At 41.7% G+C, this 21,180-nt stretch overlaps 1 protein-coding gene across 2 annotated transcripts in view; it reads right to left on the bottom strand.

Annotated features, from left to right (window-relative positions):
• Positions 1-6,682: 6,682 nt before the first annotated feature.
• Prim2 (DNA primase subunit 2) overlaps positions 6,683-21,180 on the bottom strand; it is a 237,060-nt gene continuing 222,562 nt past the window's right edge. For both annotated transcript variants that reach the window (XM_028865388.2, XM_037200127.1), the window contains 2 exons: positions 16,790-16,858; positions 6,683-7,275 (listed from right to left, as the gene is read on the bottom strand). In XM_028865388.2, the coding sequence (XP_028721221.1) occupies positions 7,051-7,275; positions 16,790-16,858 (294 nt within the window). In that variant the 3' untranslated portion in view covers positions 6,683-7,050. The remainder of the gene's footprint in view (positions 7,276-16,789; positions 16,859-21,180) is intronic.

The raw sequence follows: 21,180 nt of genomic DNA, 5'->3' as shown, positions 1-21,180 counted from the left end.
ATGATGAGACCGCTTCAAACTTCTTTGCTATTTAAGTGCTTAGAAACCAGGTACCACACAGGGAGGAAGGTATCACTTTCTCGGGGAAGTCACGAATACATGAGAGCCCCAAGAGAAATGTACAGCTGCTTCCTCAGCCATGACGTTCTTGTTACCTCCATTCTCCCTTTAAGTACCCTGTGAACATGTGTTACCCTGGAAGGCTTACAGGTTTTCACAGTACTCCTCAAAACAGGGAGGATCTGTGCATGACATTTCCTGGGATGGCCATCAAATTGTAGCATCTAACACTTCCTGTTTCCACTCGCCAGCATTCTTTGTGCTGTACATGGAATAACACTTGACCAACAATGCTTAACATGGGTGCAATTATCCCCATTTCACAGGAGAAGTGACGAAACACAGGCCTACTAGGGAAGCTGACAAGGTCAAGCTAACGGCGGCTTTACTCAGGAGTCAAAGTTCATTCTTTTTTTTTAAAAAAAAAATTGTTCACATATGGATGTCTGAGTGTGGGTTTGTACATGTGCATGTGATGTCCACAGAGGTCAAAAAAGGGCCCTGGAGACCCAGCCTGAGTTACAGCTCTTGTGAGAGCCACCCAAAGCAGGTGCTGGAAACTGACCTCCAGTCCTCTCCAAGAGCAGTATGCCCAAGAGCACTGAGCCATATCTCCACCCTCCACAGTCCATTTTTACTTGTAGGTTTTAGAAACATCAAATTTGAGATTCCTGTGGGATAAGAAGCAAGCAATGGCTCATATACATGTTTACTGGGATGCCCAAGATCGTCAAACGTCTGCCTAAGAAGCAATGCTAAATGCTAGGAATTCACAGGTGAAAATGAATATATACATTGTCATATAATATAAACATGTCAGTTGGCTTAAATGTGATGTGGAGTTCACATAGGGTTAGAGGGTATAAAGTACTGTGGGTACCAAGGAGGCTGATTCGAAAGGCCTGAATCCCAGCACTGGATTACAGAATGAGGAGAGATAATATGGAACCAGAGAGGCAGGTGAGGGTATCTAAGGAAGTCCCACACACAAAGCAACAGGCAACTGTATTTCCTGGTGTAGGTGATAAAGAATCATGGGAAGAAGAATGCTTGAGAAGAAAAGTACTTAGGTTACATTTTGAGAAAAGATATGGAAAGAGGACAAGATTCAGATATAAGATGATGCCCCATTAGACTACCTAACATGTCATGGCTATTTTCATACTTAGAAAATTAATCATCTATTTACTTATGTTCCCTTTCATTGGACTATAAAATCATTGAATACAGTATATGCTTGTGTGTGTGTGTTCATATTTGAAATTCTAATCATTAGGACTGTGTTGAGCTGATAGTGTGCTGCATAATTCTGGGTATCAGTAAACATGCTGCTAACAGTGTGAAACCTCAGTAACCCCCCCCCCCCCCACTCTATCCCCTACAGACAAAGAGAAGCTTAAGCCAGGATTCCTAAGTGTAGATAAGAACTTAGACCCCTTTTTCCCAGGTGGCGGTATCTGCTACAGGGACTTTGAAAAACACAGAGTCAGGATATTCGATCAAAAGACTAAAAAAGGGAGGCGGGTTGTGGAAAATGAATTATATGGTCTGTGCCTTTAAGAACTAGCCTCACAAAGAAAGGGGAGCACTTCTTCCAACCTACCTATTGAGAGATTTGGAAGAGCCTCCCTGACAAGCCTCTCTGCCTAGGCTTGTAAACTTAGAATACACCTTGCTTTTGCATTTTGTACCTAAAGTCTCTGGGGGCTTCTTTGGGGACGCGATCTGGGCACAACAACAGTAGTAAGGATAGTTGAATGCAGTTCAATGTAAAGAAGGGAGAGAGGAAACTTTAGAAGAAGGATTCCCAGTCATAGGACCACTAACATTTTAGGCCAGACATTTTCTTTGTTGTGGAGGAGTATCTTGTAGGATGCTTGGGGGTCTCTTTAGCCTCCATCCTCCACTAAGTAACAGAACCAGGTCCCTACCAGCTGTAAGCACCAAAAATGTCTCAAACATTACCAAATAATCCTGTAGGCAAAGGCGGCCACAGGTGAGACCCAATGATTTAGACATTAAAATAATTTTGATATTAAACCACAATCTCAGGAGGACTTGGATGTCTGGTGACTGGGGAGGGAGAAAGAAGCAGACTTAGGAAGAAAGAAAACATGCTTGATTTTAGATAGATTAAGTATGAGATATACTGATCTCCTAATAAATATGTGCAACATGTACTTGGATAGATGGGTCTGTGCTTAGAGGAGAGGTTTCGTAAGAGGTTAAGAAGTGGGAATCATCTGCACATATATGGGAAGTAATACCACGGGAGTGGATGTATTTACTCAGGGAGACTGGTAAAGCAGAAACTCAATAGAAAATTGAAAGCCAAGAGTGACACCAAATTATTGAATAAGTATTTAATGAGTTGAAAGGGAAGATCAAAGAGAAGTATACATCACAATGTCTTTTTAAATAAGCAATCTCAGTACCCTCTATGGCCCGTGTGAAGGCTAAAAACAAATATACCATGGGCATGGAGGTAGTCGGGGAAGTATGTGCTGATTCATTCCCTCATTACAAACAGCCTTAAATGCATTGTTTGCTGAATTTATTTTCTTTCTATGCTTTCGACGTACAAATAAAATAAAGCAAAATCTTAAAGAGTTTCCTAATTCTATTACCGTGAACTGAAAATCCTAGCGTGCATTTATTAGCAGCATTATTTCACTACCCCGTCATCAGTGTTCAAACACAGCAAAGGTAGGCTGGGGGAAATGCAGATGCTTTGTATGGAGACAGATTCTTCAGCTGTTGATAAGATGCTGCAGTGACAATTCGTGGATAAAATAAAATGTCAGGAAGCAACAGACAAAAAGAGCTTACCGGATAGAAAGCAAATCTAATAACAGGAAATGGTATTGCCTTTGGCAGGAAGGTCAGATAAGTGGGAAGATAATTTCCTACAGGTGACGTGATTTCCATAGAGTCACAAAGCTAATTGTCTACCATGCCAATTATGGTGAGAAGGCTTAGATGAGGGCAAAGACCTGTCATAAAAGGACTCACCACTGAGAAGGCGGCCAGACGCTTTGGGTAAATACCGATTACCGAATATAAGCTGGCTACTGTGTGAGAAAACACTCTGAGACAATCACGTCGCACTGGAGGCCCAACTCCCAAATGATGCTTAGGGTTTTCAGGAGCCGAATAACTAAACCTTTCAAGTCAGACCTGCTGAAAACAGAATTTCCACCCTGGTGCTGTCTGTGTTGAAAATGAGACACACCAAACTGTGTCCCTGAAATAGGTTCCCAGTCTCACTCTTTTGTCAGCTGGGATATTTATCACTGTGACACAGAGCCCCCTGTTTACCCCGGAATCCATAGGGAGTGTTGGACCCCAAAGGTTTAGGGTCTCGAGTGAGTACCCCAAGAACCCAGACTCCAGTCCAGTTGATGCAACAGCATGAGGTTTTTATTGAAGTGACTGTACAGAAGGGCAAACTCTTGTCCTGGGAGCAAGAGTTGCATCTTACTGCAGCCCCATGGGGGCTTTTAAAGGAAAAACCCACAAAAGCCATAAGATTACAATTCCCATATAATTTCGTTTCACAAGATCATGGTCTGATCACAGAGTGGGTACAGTCATGTCCGCAGGTACATTCTTCCTGAAACCTCAAGGGGGATATCAGGGCGGGAGTGGAGTTTACACAAAGGTCACAGTGGTCCTTCCTGGAACACCTGCAACTATTCCAGTCACAGGTGAGCACATCTCTTAACAGAAATCTTTTTACATTGTTACATTGTGGCAGGGGTGGTTGAGTAATGATTGAGTCAGGTGGCCCTTGGAACTAGTTTTCTTTTTAGTTCCTTATTTCCTGGGGCTTGGGGGTGTAAGCCTGAAGGGTTAGGGTCTTTCAGGGAGGGCCAGCCTGTGCACCTTCTCGCCCCATCCTCGGCCACCTTTAGGAAAGCAGCTAACAAATGGGTCTAGTTGCTCCAACGGTTTGAGGCCTCTCGACGTCTTCTCCCTCCCAGCTTCGAAGCCAGCGTCACAAGCAGAGCGGCCCTTACATTTAATGTCAAGCTGATGCCGGTGGGAGAAGCCCTTGATTAAATCTGCAAACTGCAGCCTAACCCAATGAAAACTTTAGTGTTGTCTCATTTCATCTTCCGAGCTGAAACCCCACGTTTCCTTCTCGGCAAAGAAGGACAGAAATTTGCATGGATGGTGCTGAGCATCGGTGTCGAAGTGGGGTAGAGTGAGCAAACACCCTCACGTGACGTGACAGATCCCTAGCTCGCTATAAATCTGTATGAATTAAAGACCTTCCCCAAATGCTTTATTCCACTCCCAACACACCGAAATTCTGTAACTATTCTTTCTTATGACCACAATACTACAATGAGTCCCAAAAAGTTTACTTAAACTCTTCTAGTGTTCTTTTATGTGCATGACAACTAAGAGCTTTGTATCCTCTGGGCAGGATGAAAACTACCGAGCAATATAAAAGGAATTCAGTAGCGTCTCCAACAACAATGCCACCATCGCTGCAGCGACAGAGCCCCACCTTGTTTCTCTTTCTCCAGCTGTCTCATCTTGTCTTCCAGAGCCACACCCCTTATTTGTTACAGTGACGATCTAGAATACTCTCATTCTTTTTCACCAGCTGCTCTTTGAAGAGGCCACTGTCTTTTGGATCTTTTTTCTTTTGGGTTTCTCCTATATCATCCAATTCAAACAAGTCTGCCTTCAAGAAAACAAATCAAAATTGTCAAGACCCATGAAGCATGAAAAAAATGAATTGCTTTTTCCAACCTCCCAAAGCAGCAGAAAAATATTCATTTCTTTTTGTTTAAGCCTCTAACTTCTACACTCTTGATCTGCAGACTGAATGAAAATTTACCTATTCTTCTGTGTTACTTCTTACTGAGACACTGCACTTGTGACTAGGATCTACACTAGCATTATTCTGAAATTTGACTAGAGACATAAGAGACATTTAAGAAGATGACATACAGCCTTAAAGCTGCCATTAAAAAAAAAAATAGAGCCGGGCAGTGGTGGCGCACGCCTTTAATCCCAGCACTCGGGAGGCAGAGCCAGGCGGATCTCTGTGAGTTCGAGGCCAGCCTGGGCTACCAAGTAAGCTCCAGGAAAGGCGCAAAGCTACACAGAGAAACCCTGTCTCGAAAAACCAAAAAAAAAAAAAAAAAAAAAAAAAAAAAAAATAGGCACTAAGACATATCTACCATTCTGTCCGTGGACTTCTGCCTCATGAAACAAGGACATGGGGCAGCAACAAAAGATGGCCCCACACAGCACTGTCACCTACGGAGATCTTGAGGTTCCTCATTGAACTACATGATGAGATTGTGTCCAATGTCCCCTGCTGCACTACAAGAGACCTGCATTTGGATGTTCAATGCTCTAAAGCTAACTTAATTCTGCGGTTAAAAATAGCTCCATGGAGCACTGTACCAATGGGTACCTCTTCCTTTTCAGTCATTTCATAAGGATATAGCACATCCTAAGATTGAAACGGTGCTGCTCTGAACGGTCCAGTTTTCTAAATACAATGTCTTTTCGACTTAGATTCTGATTCACAAAGAAAAAGGACCAGTACACGCCCCCTTACCAGAAGACTGACATGGATTAATGGACTCGGATTTTTCCGCACAGTTGAAAATAACCCATTCTCATATATAAAAGACGCAGGTCCTCTGGGTGAGTGGGGACGCAGTGAAGGGATCAGGCCATTAGAAGATGGCTCTGCTGAACACTGCTCTCATGGGCTGACCAGGCCCCCCTCGCCTCCTGGCCAGAGGTGAGCCAGGACCGGGACTGGATGCCGCAGGTCTGTGGCCATGCACAATGTTTGCCAAGTCCCGCTGCTTGCACTAAAAGGAAGGCTGGTCACCAACGCATCTGGAATTCAGACTTTAGACTTGAAGCCTTCTTGCTTTAGTAAGAAGCAGCTGGGAAACGATAGAGATGCAGAGCACCACGACTTACTTAACAGCGGGTCCCTTGACGAATAACGGCAGTAATTCCATCTCTCCAGTCGCCGTTCATTTCAGTGAGCCTGCTGCCGCTCACGGGAATGGAGCTTCTCCTTGCTGATAATGAATAACAAGCAGGCCATGAAAGAAAGAAAAGTCTCCAGTCTTCACGTGTGAAACCTGACTGGGGCGATGAGGGAAAGCAGCAAGGGTAGAGCACAGACGCACAGGCAGAGAACACGGGGCTGCAGGCCGGGCTTGCTTTGATGGAGCGCACTGACTACCACCACCACCAGAAACTGTTTCGGTACCTCTGAAGTGAGGAGGCAGCTTGGCTGATCTCAGGGGGTGGCCTCCACAGGATAGCAGTCCCGAGCTGCACACACCCCAGAGGAAGAAGCTGGGCTTGGGATCTTTTGCACACACTGTCAGCATCCCCACTCAAAACACAGGAAGGCTTTGCCACTCCCATGAGTCTCAGGCACTGGTGTCCTTACCATGGCCGTGCCCACGTCAACAATACACAATCACTCAGGACTCCATCCACTCCTTATACATTCACTCAGAGCTTCCTCTGCTCCCCATATCGAGTGACAGTGATAGGTATTTCAAATGCCATTTCAAATAAGTAATGCCTAATCTGCTGTGAAATGAGACTCCCAATTACACAGATAGTCATACTCATGTTGATATTTATTAGCAAAAATACTCCAAAAGAGAACTGGGTCAAAATTATACCATGTGAAACTTTAAAAGTTGGTTTTAGTTGTATTGCTGCTTAAGGACTTTAGTCTCTAAGTACTGTTTTAAACTCTGAAACAGGATTCAAATCAAAATATTCAATGAAAGGTTTCATAGGAACTCTGGCTTTTTTTCATTATGCTTTCATATGTCATATGGAAGCAAGCCTGCTTTGCTAATAAATGTGCATACATGAAGTAGGTGGGTAGAGGAAATTGTTCAGCAGGAAGGCTTTAAAAAGGCAAACCTTACAAACAGAAATGTATTCACTGGGGGGAAGGGAGTTACTGAAGTGGCCACATCATTTACTAAAGTAATCTTCCAGTCCCTCCAGCTCCATTTCCAGGGAGGAGTTTAGAGAGGCCAGAGCAGATGAGGCATCCCTGGTCTTCTGGACACTGTGTTTGGACTGAGGCGTTTCTGGCTGGCTGGATTCCTTCTTGACGTCTTTGCCACCAGTTAGGATCCGCTGGCTCTCAAGAAAGAACTGATTCGGATGATTCAAAGAAAAGCCACAATCATCCACCTGTCCAAGGAAGTACATTTAAATCATATTAGCACACAGCAACGCTAGAGATAAAGCTTCGAAGGCTGTCGCCACCCTCACTCACAGCTGCACCCCTGTGATGTGGAGCCCAGCTATCCTCATCTGGAACACACAGCCCCCTACTTATCCCACTTCATCCAGCAGAGCTTCAGCTGAAGATCCCACAAACACCAGAGCTAGTACATGTGTGTGCTCCATCCAAACCTATGCAGTTGGCTCTAATTCCTGCCACCTACCCACTCTCAACAAAGCAGATGACTCAAAACAGATGAAACACCTTGGCAAACACATCACCCCCGCCCACCATGCTCACAGAACTTGAGCACCATTCTGTGACATTCTGGACAACAATTCAGCCCTCCACATTCAATGCACCCTCAACTTTTTTTCTTTATTAAGAAATTTTTTATTCATTTTGCATACCAACTGCACCCTCAATTTTTAAGAGTATCCACATCATTTCAATGTCTGTTGATGAATACTCGGGATAAAAAGTATGTTCCACGGGGCTGGCTGGAAGTGCAGCTTAGTGGTAGAGCCCTTCCCCAGCAAGTGTTCCACCTGGGTTCTGGCCCCTGCACAACAGTAACAGGGTGTGGGAACCACACCTGGGCAAGCCTATGTGTTAAAATGGCCATCAGTGATGCACAGGTTACTGCATCCCTAGCCCTAAGCAAAAGGCTTAGCACATTTCTGGCCAAGCTTTTCAAGTGGTATTAAAATCAACTTTGATCATCTTGATACCGGTCCCTGGTGCCAGTGCATTTCAGAGTTTAGGTCTGGCATATGTAATCTCATTTGGTATAATTAAAAGGCTGAAAAAGCAATCTTACTTAAGGCAACTTCTCTGTGTTAACTTGGGGCATCCTGTGAACTATCCTGTTGTAGGAAATCTTTTTAAATTTTCACTGTGACTTAGTGCTACTTCTTTTCCTCAAATACTGAACTTCAAGTAGTATCTCATATTTCTCATTACTCTGTATCACTGAGAACAGAGGAGCAAAGAGTATTATTCCCAGATTTTGACCCTAAAATTTACTGATGGTGAATGAAAACATCTTTCTCACAAGCAGCAAGTACTTCCTGTCCACTATGTGCCAGATGTCATAAACACACTCTCCTCCATGCACTCAGCTAGTGTCAATGTTTTTCAGGATTTTTAGGTAACACAACTGAAAAAGAGAGGTTAAAGATCGTGCTCAAGGTTACACTGCCAAGGATAAAGATGGACATGAAAGACTGTCCTTGAGCCAAGGTCAATTGTGTACACAGACAACGGTCCTTCCTGCAAACTGCAGGCTTTTGCTTCAGTGATTCCTAAAAGATGTGGCAAAATATAACAGGAAACTTTGATTTAAAATGGGAATCTTCAAGTCACTGCCTTCACACTCCACTAATGGGTTAGACTACCACTTCTCTGAAATACATCCTCACACAAACCCTGACCTTCTCACCTGCAGTTAGAGGTAACAGCAGACACCGCTTTGCTTGAGCTTTGCTTGGTTTTAAAAACGTGGAATTTTAGATCAGAAACCATTTTGCTATGTCTTATTTATCTATCTTACTATTCATTTATTTACTTTTTAAAGATAGTGTCTCTGTCTTTATAGCCTGGCTGGCCTTGCATTTGTAATTCTCCTGTTTCGGGCTCATCAGTAGCCAAGGCTACAGGTTTGTGGGCCTATTTTTAGCTTTTACCATTTTTTAGCACCTCACTCTGTCTTGAGCTGGCCTGTACACAATAGGTATCTAATAAATATTTACTGAGTTGAGCCCAGAACCAGCCTGTCATACATTTCATGCCTTATCGTATACATGGCTGCGTTACAATCAGTAGTTTTTCAGAACATGAGAATGCATCTGACTAAAACTAAGACTAAAGAAAATCATAGCCTTGGAACTCATGAGCTGAGAAATCATTCCCAGCAATGGAAAGAGTGAGGGTACAGGTAAAGGTCCATTCCTCTGGCTGATCAAAGAAGGCTTGGTGGAGCAGCGCTTTTGAGCTGGGCTGGCAAGGTGCAGAGGGCAAAGGCTGGGAGGAGGAAGCAGCCAGCAGCCCAGGGGCTGCAGGCGCACAGAGCAGGGGAAGAGGAACGGCACTGGGAGCCTGCAGTTCCCATGGCCTGGTACAAAAGGCTCCTAAGAGATCAGAAGAAACAAGGTTACAAAGACCGCCAGGGACCAGACCTTGGGGGTCTCAGAAAGCCAGGGTCTGTCTAGACATAACTCTCTAGATGCGAGGGAACTGGAATTGTAAGAGTCCTTAGGGAGGAAAGGGGTATGATTAGATCTATATATTATCTTACGGTGGATTAATCCAGATTGCTAGGGAGAAAAGGAGTCACTGTGACTCAGAATGAACACTCAAGGTGTAGAACATGAGCCAGAAAAAAGGGGGGTTTCCTGCTAAGTCAGCACTTCTAGACTTCCTGATTCTTTAGTTAATTAATAAACCTTGGACCAGTAATTGTAGTTACATTACTGTGCTAAGTAACTGGTTGTTTATATTTAAGTTTAAGAATTATTCCACAGATCACCAAGAAAAAAAATCTTTATCATTTTAACAATGGGGCTGCTTAAATTCTAAGTGTTTCCTCAACGTTTTATGATAAATTTATAATTTTATTAACAATGGCATAATTTGTGAACTTCTTTATCTGATTTCACCCAAGTTTCTGAAAAACTTAGAATGTTTCATGAGAAGGTTAAACATTTTAATCAGAAGGCATCACATTTTATAAACAGAAAATCAGAGACCTGAAGGATACTACAGCTCCTTTAAATTGAAGCCCCACCATGTATAGATTGGCAAACTGATGCTTCCAGAGGTTATGGTTTAATCAGTCATCAAGCTAGTAACTGGACTTATGTGAACTAAAATACATCTCCAACTACATCACTCATATTTACTGAAATCAACATATCATAGAAATAGTTGAACAGCACTGTTTACTATAGCACTATTCACAATAGGAAAGTATGGAACCAACCTAGCCATCCAGCAACCAGGGAATGGATAAAGAAAATGTGGAATACTTTTAGGCATTATGAATGAAGTATATCATCTGCGGGGAAATGGATATAATAGGAGATAATTATACTAAGTAAACTGAGCCAGTCTGAAAAGACGAATATCCCCTTTTCCTTCATTTGTGCTCCTCAGATTTTCTACATGCATTAAAATCCTGTATATGTAGATGAAAGGAAAACCGGAGCTGTCGAGAGGAACAAAGGGTGAGAATGAGAAGAGACGTGCTCAACACACTGCACGTTACAATGCCCTTCTGTAACACAATACCACATACAGACGGAACTAAACAAAACCGAATGCCAGCCTTTTGACTAGAGCACTTCCAGTTCTCTGGAACTGTATTAAGAGGCTTTATGCAAAGTCAAATCAACTGACAATGGAAGTCTTTTAAAACTTGGCTTTAAATGTTAATTTTAAAGATTTTTTTTAAATGTGTGCATGAGTGTTTTGCCTGCATGTATGCAAGCATCCTCAAAAGAGGGCGACAGATCCCCACGAACTGGAGTTACAGGCAGTTGTGAGATGCCAAGTGGAGCTGGGAACCGAACCCAGGTCCTCTGCAAGAACCACCAGTGCTTGTGACCGCTGAGCCATCTCTCCAGCCCCTTTAAAGATTCTTAAAAAGCCTTTTTAAAAAAAACCTCTTAGAAAAATAATCTACCCTGGAAATAGTAATATAGGGAGGATTTTCTTTATTTACTATGAGGGATTTTTCTGCACCTTCCTTCAAGTTTGTTAAAGTGTTCAATGCACCCATCCTTAAAGAAGATAACCGAACTAAATGACGTCTCAGAACTTGGTGTGAGCAAGAGGAAACACAGTAACCTTTCTAAGCCTCACTTTTCTTGGCTATGGAATGGGCATAATAATAGTGCTATGACATCAGGTTGCTGTGGAGGGAAACTAAAGGAATATGAATTTTTAAAAAGTTGTGGTTCTATGGAATCCAAATCAAACATTCTAAGAGTCAAGAAAGGTAAGCAATTAAAAAGGATGTAGAATTCCCAAAAGAATAAAGTTATCATTGTGTGTGTTTTTTTTCCACTTTAAAGAAACCCAAACTGGAAACTGGTTGCATATCACAGGTGTGAAAGAAAGATGGAAATGAATTTAACCATAAAACTATACTCAACAGTTCTTTGCTTAGGTTAGCAAAGGTTAGCAAGTGAAGGGCAGATAAGTGTCTTAACTCTAATATATTTAAGGACTGTACTTTTTCTGATTATCCACTTTAATACTTTTACTAAGCATTTACAGCAGAGTCCAGGACACTGAGATAGGCTGATACCAGGGTCCCTACTAAATCCCTCAGGCATGCATGGCCCTGACTCATTCTGCTAAACTTGTGGTCTGGAAGCCACCTGTTGGTGGGATGAACTTTGTTCTGACTGAACTGCACTTCTCGGGGAATCCCGTCTCTTCCTCTCATTCTGAAGAAAGCATACATGGTCTGTGCAGTCTTCCATCTTGCTCAGAAAAACAGACTTGGCGTTTGTTTAGGTAGAAGGTACAAATATAAACCAGACCCAAAATGACAGTAAGCCCTCTTTAAAGTCAACTTGTGGAAGTCATCTCAACTCCTCATTTTGCAATTCCCAAGGGCCAGCGGCTATTTTCTTTATTACTCACCAAAACAAACACACAAATCTACTTTTGATTCCTTGCCTTGACAGAAACACCTGCGTTGGGACTTTTCATGGTTGTACTTACACATCTCCTGTTCCCTCTTTTCCCCCTTTCTACTGGCTGCTACTGTTAGTGATGGTTTCTTTGTAGCTGATTTTAATAATGTTTGGACATGGTACTGGGAGAGGGGACCACTGTGGTGCATTTTCATTTTTACATATTTTTGTGTTACTGTGAAATAGCACTCAAGATAAATAGTTTCTAAAGGGAGAAAGGTTATTCAGGCTCACAGTTCTGAGATTTCAATACACCATCTGTCCAGTGTCTGCTGCTCCTGTCCCTGTGCTAAGGTGCATCACGAAGAGGGAACATGTCAGAGCAATGACCAGCACTCCCATGTCAAGGGCATGGTCTCCATGACGTCACCTCCTTCCACTAGATCCCACCCCCAAAGGCTCTACTCTACCCTTTGATACCATGAGCTGGGGATGGGTCTTTGGGGAGAGGGTTTTCAGAGGTGAAGCATGTGACATACTAACCTGGAAGGTTCAGAGAATGGGTAAGGATCAGAACCAGGTCAGCATAGCTGATGATAATGTTTTATAGGACACATTATAAATTTCAAATTTTATCTTCAGAGAAATGGGAATCTACAGATAGGTCTTAATGAAATAATCAAATTCGATTACTGTAAGTATCACCCCCTGCTGTGTGTGTGGAGAGGGGAAAAAAGTGGAATGGGGCATGTGTAGATTCTGAGACATGAGTGGGGAAGCTATGACGGGGTTTGAAATGAGATGGTGGTGGGCGTAGCTTCTAGCCCAGAAGTCGACTGCTCTCTGTAAGGCTGAGCCACACCAGTAAAGGCACTTTTGTGCATTTCATATACCCCATGTAAGACTTCAGAAAAATGTGATGGGTTTCCACAAGATTTTTATAGCAATTTAGATGACGGGGAAGAAATTACGCTCAATTACTTGGAAAATAAGTCTCCAGTCAATATTCAAAGGGATCTATTTCTAAAAAAAAAAAAAAACACACTTTCAATTAAGACTTAGAGATTAACACAAGGCCTGGTGTTTCCATTTACAGTCAAAGTATTCAAGACTGCAAATGACGGGGTGCAGCAACAATTAACTGTTTTGAACACTGCCCCTTAAAAATACTGAGGCAGACAGCTCTCAGTAGGTCAGCTTTTGACACCCACTGAAGGAACCAATACATTCCACATGATGACCTTCACGCAAATGTAGGTCTCCTATTTCTGCCACTGCAAATGTAGATCTGAAGAATGGAAGCAATACTGTTTTACTGATGGGGGATTCAGGTTTTTATCAAGAGGTTCTGCAGTGACAGCCTGTAATGAGGCAGCTGGTGTTACCACACAGCCATATGGAGCAATCTCAGTGCTGCGGCAAATGGTATCAATTAACGAGTTCATTCTCAAAACTTGCTTTAAGTGAATTTCATCAGAGAGGCCTGAGGAAAATGAACCCCGAGGTTTACTGGGGAGGGAGACAGGATGGCAGAAAGTGGGTAATAATGATAGATTCTATTTTTACACTAGAAAAGTAATAAGTGGAGATATCCACATCTAAAAATCTATAGTAATAGATCTAATGAATACAAACATTTACATGCAGTTTAAGTTACACTATTTCCATAGATGAAAGGACTTAGATACATGTCTTCAGTAAACTAAGGCTAGGTTTAATTAAAACTGGCAAATCATAGCCCTAGTTGTGTTGGTTACCACAAAAGCACACTAAGAATTCACTAGCCGGGTGGTGGTGGTGGTGGTGGTGGTGGTGGTGGTGGTGGTGGTGGCTCACGCCTTTAATCCCAGCACTCAGGAGGCAGAGGCAGAGGCAGAGGCAGAGGCAGAGGCAGGCAGATCTCCGTGAGTTCGAGGCCAGCATGGTTTACATAGAGAGAGATCCAGAACAGGCACCAAAACTACATAGAGAAACCCTGTTTTGAAAAACTAAAAAAAAAAAAAAAAAAAAAAAAAGAATTCACTAGATTGAGTGTGGCTCACTTGGTACAGTGCTTGTCTATTATCCCAGAAGGTGAAGGCAGGAAAATGAGGAGTTCAAGGTCATGCTTGGGCTACATAATGACTCTGAGGCCAGTCTGAGCTACACTATAAAAAAACAAACATGGAAAGGGGGAGGGGGAAATAACTTAGTACAGTTAATTTAAGCCTAATTTATTTATTAAAATTAAAGATTAGATAGAGGGTCTCAGATTTTGAAAGTTTGGAGGCCTTTTAGTTAAAAGGATCACAAATGATTGAAGCATATATGAAATTAAAACTCTCAAACTGAGCCAGCAAAGTAAGAAATGCAGTCCTGTTGTGTAGTAGTTTTCTCTGAGATCAAAATCTTCCATGTTGGATGGAAGCTTGTGAGATCAAGGATGGCAAGGTGTGGGTACACAACAGGATGTCCTGAGGGGGAAGCTCCCTAAGACACAGATGTTAAAAGGGAGGTGAAATATTCCATCCTGCAGGGAAGCTCCTTAAACTCAGGAAGTGAACAATTCGATAGCCTCAGGAAGTCCCTGAAACTGACCAGATTCACTAGGCCCCCTTCCTCTATCAGAAACTCTCAGAGAAGCTGAGATTCCTGGAGGAGGCAGATAAGCCAAGCTGACTGGAAGAAGTCAAGACCAGCCAAGGTACCTAAAAATGTTCAGACCAAATGAAGCACCTGGAAAGGGCACACTCTCACCTGCTGAGCTACATGTAGTTTATGCAGTGTGCTCTAGATGGCCAGCTTTTGTGAGCTGGCACCCATGCTGGGGCTGGGCTTTGGTGATGCACGTCGTTAAGTCATTCCTGCTCCTGGAGGCAACCCCACTAAAAGTCATTAGTTCTCCCAGTTGGTGGCATCTGTACACTGGTCTCTCGTTGGTGCCCTATCTTGGGTGAACAGACGTTTGTTCACCTCTTCCCAAGAACAGTGTCAGACACATCCTCATGGAGCAGGGCAGTCAGGGCTGGTGCTGAGAAGTCCAGCCACAGGATGCTGTTGTAGGTCCTGTCATGATCAAACTAAAGAAACTTTGATGTTGCTTACTAATTTTTTTTTTATGACAAGTACTTCAAATTTTATAAAAATAAGTCATTTCAAAATAAAGAGTAATATTTTCCAATTAGATGTAGGAGACAGGATTCATGGTAGGCCCATCTCTAGCTCTAGGTGTTCCTTTGACCAACTGAGGCAGGTTGAGTGAGTTACTTGGATTCATAGTTTTCCATACATAAACTATAGTTTATGTGGTAGATCATCTAACCTCAACAGTGCCTCAGTGTTTAACATTTTCTGTCTGGAATCACCTCAGCTGACAGTCCTCCAAATCTAGTACCAGACACAGAACATGACTAGGCTACCAGGCTGTGATGACTTAGACAGCCCAGGTTCAAATTTAAGTTCCATTCCAAGTACAACTTACCCACGCTGCTCAGCTTCTCTATGTTATATTCATTAATAGCTTACAATAGAACCTGCTGTAGGGCTCAAATGAGCCAATGTGGTCAATGAACTTAGTGGCATGCCTGACATGCGTCAAAGGTTCCACAAAGGCTTCCTTGATAAGACAATTTCCCTATGAACACTTATAAAGAAATTAAGCAATTACATAGTTAGCATTTTAAGTCATCTTTTGACAACCTAATGAAAAATATGAATATAAAATTTAGCATAGTAGCTGATAATGAATTCAAGAAATGCAGTATCTTTGTGGGGAGACTCAGGATAATATCACAATCCACTGCATATAAGCATTCATTGACAAACTATTTTAAGAGGTGCACAGACCCCCCCATCCCCGAAGCCCATTCTTAGATGTGTGTCCCAGGTTAGGAATCCACATTCAAATTAGTGGTTGTCAATGAGGGGTCAGTGGGCTGATTTTGTCCTACAGATGTTTTCTGTTGGCTTGCATAGCGCTGTCAATTTTGGCCACATGAATGCCCCTAGCAGTGCATACATTCTTCAGTACACCATAGTTTGGACCATGTTTCTCCCAACTGCAGCCAACGTCACCTTTCCGGGTTATTTATCTAATCACTGCAGGCCTCTTGAGCTTGTGAGTCCTGCTTTGTGTATTTCAAGCCCTTCTCTGTCAGATGGAATTGCTCAGCACTCATCTTAATTACCCTTTAGGACTTTCAGTGCTAAGGAGGCAAGCAAGATAATCACCACATTTCTGTGATTTCCTTGCAATTACCAATTCCACACATAAACCATGGTTCTACTATGCAAAATATGAAACCTGGGAGGCAGATTAAACTACTATCAAGTGGCAGCCACAGATACATCAGACTTTCTTCATGGAGGATGGAAAAGGCCACTGGTTCACCTGGACAGGTATGGCCAAGGTTCCAGTTCTAATCTAGTTCAGGGACTGGCAGACTAGGGCCTTTAGGTCAACTCTGACCTGCTCTATAAACGAAGTTCTATAAATTCATAGCTATGATTGTTTATTTATTTTCTATGGCAACTTTTGCAGTGTTACAACAGACATCAAAAAGCTTCTTTACCAAGAACCTCAACAACCTTGGTTCTTGAACCTGGATAGGGAGTAGTGGGTGCAGAATGGTAAGATCCTTTTATGATGTCTCTTCCTCGTAATATTTCTGGTTCTGCAGGACCCATCTCAGTTCTCTGGCACTTTTATAAATCTTGTAAGTTATATTAACACCATGTAATAAATCTCTTTTTTGTTGAAATATGGAGAGCAACTTTCACTACTACAACTAAAAGCACCGAGCAAAACACAGAGTAACCACCACACACATCAATCTATAAATTTAAACCGTTTACTTACGTTATGTGTCATCTCGAAGTACTTCTGACAGGCTACCTGGTAATGAGTCCCCTTTACTAAATCCAAAATCTAAAATGAATGGGGAAAAGGAAGAAAGAAAAAACACAAGTTAAGTTTCTTTTAAGCCACTGTGGTCACAGTTGTTGGCCTTCTCATAATCTCCATTCCAAAACGGAAACTCAATAAATAAACCATGTAGTGTGCTGTGCTTGTGCAGCCCAGACACTACAATGATGCTGAGATGATCCAGAAGTGATCTAGCTCCGCATTAAAACACAGATGGAAAGTGACAGCCAGTGATCTTTCTTAGCTGCCACCCATGGATTTTAATAACGTTACTTTGACAGCAAGATGAGAGCAGATCCTGGTGTTTGACTTTGAGGGTATTGTCAACATATCACATTGCAGGATCTTTTTAAAAACGTGGACCTATAAATCTACTAATCTAATAGTAGAGGCATGAAGCAATAAAATACACTCTTTAGACTTACTTTCACATTACCTCTTTATACGAATGCAGCGCTAAACACTGTTGTGAACCCATCAGGAAAACTGAACCCAAACCCTCTGGACCAGCATAGAGAGGCAACAACTTACCTTCAATCAGATTGTCTTTTTTGTAATGAAGTTACTTCTAGTAAAACCCAGCATAATGTTTGAGTGAATAGCCTATTATGAGCACCTATTAGGGACACCATCCTATCTTTTGTAAACACAATTTTCCTTCCAATTGTACTTCATGTAATCTCTTCTGTGTGGCGTAAGCACCCATCCTTATCAGGAGAGCACAATGGTAGCTGAAACTTGTAAAGTTTCATTGCCTTATGCTACTTCCAAATAAATAAAATATACATGCTTGACCCATTTATCGAGCACAGAAAAATGCTGGAATTAAGAGTTAACCTCAAATGAAAGGAAATGGAATTCTAAAGAATTGTTCATTTGTACCCGCCTTCCAAAGGCTAACCTTCCTGCCACCAAAGAGATGAGCACAGTCCTCAATTCCTGCTGTCCCCACCACAGAATACCGCCTTACAGTTCTGTCTAGAAGGAAGTTACAGGTGTAGAGGGCACTGTGCACCAGCAAGGACTTGCTAAAGGACTGTTTTCTTCCGACTGTCTTCTATCCAAATTCTCTATCACTTTCAATTAACTTTTATCTAAAAGGTTTGGGTAAATATTAACCTGTCACAGAACTCAGGATTCTGTCTAACTCTACGACTCATTGTTCCTCAATTAGAAAAAATGAAAAATAAAGCCATTAAAAATAAATGACAATACATGAATGAAGTCACAAAATTTTTAAGTAATGCCAACACTTTGAGCTTATACCTCAACACTTTCCACATAGCCATTAAAGCTGTGTAGTGATAAACTTGAAATTAATTACTAGATAACAAAAACAACAGATTGATATATATGAATTATCATTTCAAAGAAGACTTCAAACACAAATTTTAAGATTTGATGCCATAAATTATCTGAAGATGAAATAAACTCACAGAAGTAAAGCTCAAGAACCATGTGGTATATTTATGTTCCTTTTATGTGAAATCAAAACCAGGGGACATTGTGGGCTGCCACTGGCTGGGTCTTTTGCTATCAATGAACAATCAAGGTAACCCCCACAGACACGCCGGGCAGACCAGCCTGATCCAGATAATCCTCCATTAAGACTCTTCCCAGGTGAGTCTCGGTGATGTCAAGTGTCAGTTAAAACTACCCAGCACAGGTGACTGTACACATGTAACAAAGTTAACGTGACAAGTAAGACACAGACTATAAGAAGTGTGGACTTAATTGAAAATGCCAGTGGTTTTTCTTGTTGTTTGTTTGTTCATTAAATTCAGATTAAGAACACAGCTATTAAAAAAAAAAAAAAATGCCGGTCGGGCGGTGGTGGTGCACGCCTTTAATTCCAGAACTTGGGAAGCAGAGGCAGGTGGATCTCTGTGAGTTTGAGGCCAACCTGGTCTACAGAGCAAATTCCAGGGCAGCCAGGGCTGTTACATAAAGAAACCCTGTCTCGAAAAAGCAAAAGAACACAGCTATTTCTACCACTACCCTATAGAGACGGCTCTTCTTTAACAAAAATGTTTGATTTGAAACCACTCACCCATCTGTTTTAAAAGACTCTTACTAGTCATACTACAGTATATTGGAGATAATATATTTGTATAACTGTGAAGGTATGGTGAAAACAAAGAATAGTGGGTTTTCTTGTTGTTCTGTTTTCTGGTAAGAAAAGCTGACCAACTTAGAATTCAGGAGATGAAGCAGAGGAGGTAAAAGAGAATACGCAGGGGAAAAGCGAACCAAGGAGAACTCCAAGAGACAGCGCTTTGAGGCAGTTAGGTAGCAGTGTCAGATACTGTCTTCACTAAGACAAGAAATGCATCCTGTCCACATAAAGATGCCTGGAGGGCTCATTAGGGACAGGATCGATTCTAAAAAGAATTAAGAAATTGTGTGTAGCTTACTCTAGCTTTCCATAGAAGAATATAGAAACAACTTATATCTTTCAAAATTAAAAAGAGAATGTCCATCTACGGAAGAACACAATTACTCAGAGTCCAGATTATGATGTATATTGTAGAAATGCAGGGAGACAGGAGGTCTCTCAGCAGGGGTGAAGTGAAGTGAACCGACTCACTCCTAACTGTATAGGGCAGACTAGGGACTAGGGCAGCTGGTGGCCTCACCAGGATGAGAACAGAGGCAGTGGTGGGAGGTTCTCAGACTTGGAGATCAAGTGTTCCCTAACACTCAGACACTGCTTCTTAGAAACAGGCACTTTCCATGAAAATGTCCAACGAGCCTGTTCGGATGCTTTAAACAATGCACTACTCACTCTCAACTCCTCTCCTCAAATATCATGAACTAGGTTTTTAAAAAGAACTTATTCTCTAAGAGAAGGATATGAACTATTCAACAACAGGACTCAAGGCCCACATAATGTCTTTTCATTTTCATTTATTAATTGTAGAAATTAATGGGTTTCGTTACAGCACTTGATGCATATACATAATACACTTGGTCATCTTCAGTTCTTTATTATCTATCCTATCCCTCCTAACTCCTACTAGTCTCCTCCTCCTACTTCTAAACCCCTCTCCTACTTTCATGTATTATCTGCACTGTGCCCTTTTCTTTAATTATGACTGTTACATGTACACACACCTATAAATTTATCAATACAATCTGCTATGCTCTTAGGACTGACACCCGGTATTGGATAAACCAACTGGGGGGCTAATCCCAAGGAACACCGATTCTCCCTCTCTTAGCAATCATTACCTTCCTGTATCTTTTCATCTAGGGGTGGGGACTTGTGAGATCTCCTTCATCAACACTGGCATGTCAGCTGGTGTTGTCATGGTTCAGGTCTTGTTCAGGCAGCCATACTGTTAAGGTTTCATGAGCGCAGCTTCCCTGTCCTACCCGGAAGGCACAACCTCTCAGCTGACTTCCTGATCCTGTGGCTCTCACAATCTCTCCACCCCCTCTTAAGGAAAGTGGACATGACTATTTTTTTTCTATGATTCAGCTCTTTCTTACATACTGACACTTACTTATCATATAAATACTCGACTTTTAGTTATTTGCTACTAGGTGACTAAAATCCACCAAGAAGAATTCTAAACTTTAAAAAATGAAATAATTCAGCTTTTTATCTTTAAATGCACACATGAAGAAGATGGAGCAATCCCATACCAATGAATTAACAGCACAACTGAAAGCTCTAGAACAAAAAGAAACAAACTCACCCAGGAGAAATAGAAGCCAGGAAATAATCAAATTGAGGGCTGAAATCAACAAAATAGAAAACAAGAGAACAATACAAAAAATCAATGAAACAAAGAGTTGGTTCTTTGAAAAAATCAACAAGATAGATAAACCCCTAGCCAAATTAACCAAAAGGCAAAGAGAGAGCACCCAAATTCACAAAATCAGAAATGAAAAGGGAGACATAACAACAGACAATGAGGAAATCCAGACAATCATCAGATCATACTTCAAAAACCTGTACTTCACAAAAATGGAAAACCAGGAAGAAATGGACAATTTTCTGGATAAATAACACATACCAAAATTAAATCAAGACCAGATAAACCATTTAAATAGACCAATAACCCCTAAAGAAATAGAAACAGTCATCAAAAGTCTCCCAGCCAAAAAAAGCCCAGGACCAGATGGTTTCAGTGTAGAATTCTACCAGACTTTCAAAGAAGAACTAATAGCAATACTCTTCAAAGTGTTCCACACAATAGAAACAGAAGGAACACTACCAAACCCTTTTTATGAGGTTACAATTACCCTCATACCCAAACCACACAAAGATGCAACAAAGAAAGAAAACTACAGACCAATCTCTCTCATGAACATTGATG

Source organism: Peromyscus leucopus, chromosome 16_21 (assembly GCF_004664715.2).
Source record: "Peromyscus leucopus breed LL Stock chromosome 16_21, UCI_PerLeu_2.1, whole genome shotgun sequence".
In the NCBI taxonomy this organism is placed as follows: domain Eukaryota; kingdom Metazoa; phylum Chordata; class Mammalia; order Rodentia; family Cricetidae; genus Peromyscus; species Peromyscus leucopus.
Note: the sequence above shows the minus strand (reverse complement) of the source record. Positions and strands in the feature narration are given on the sequence as shown.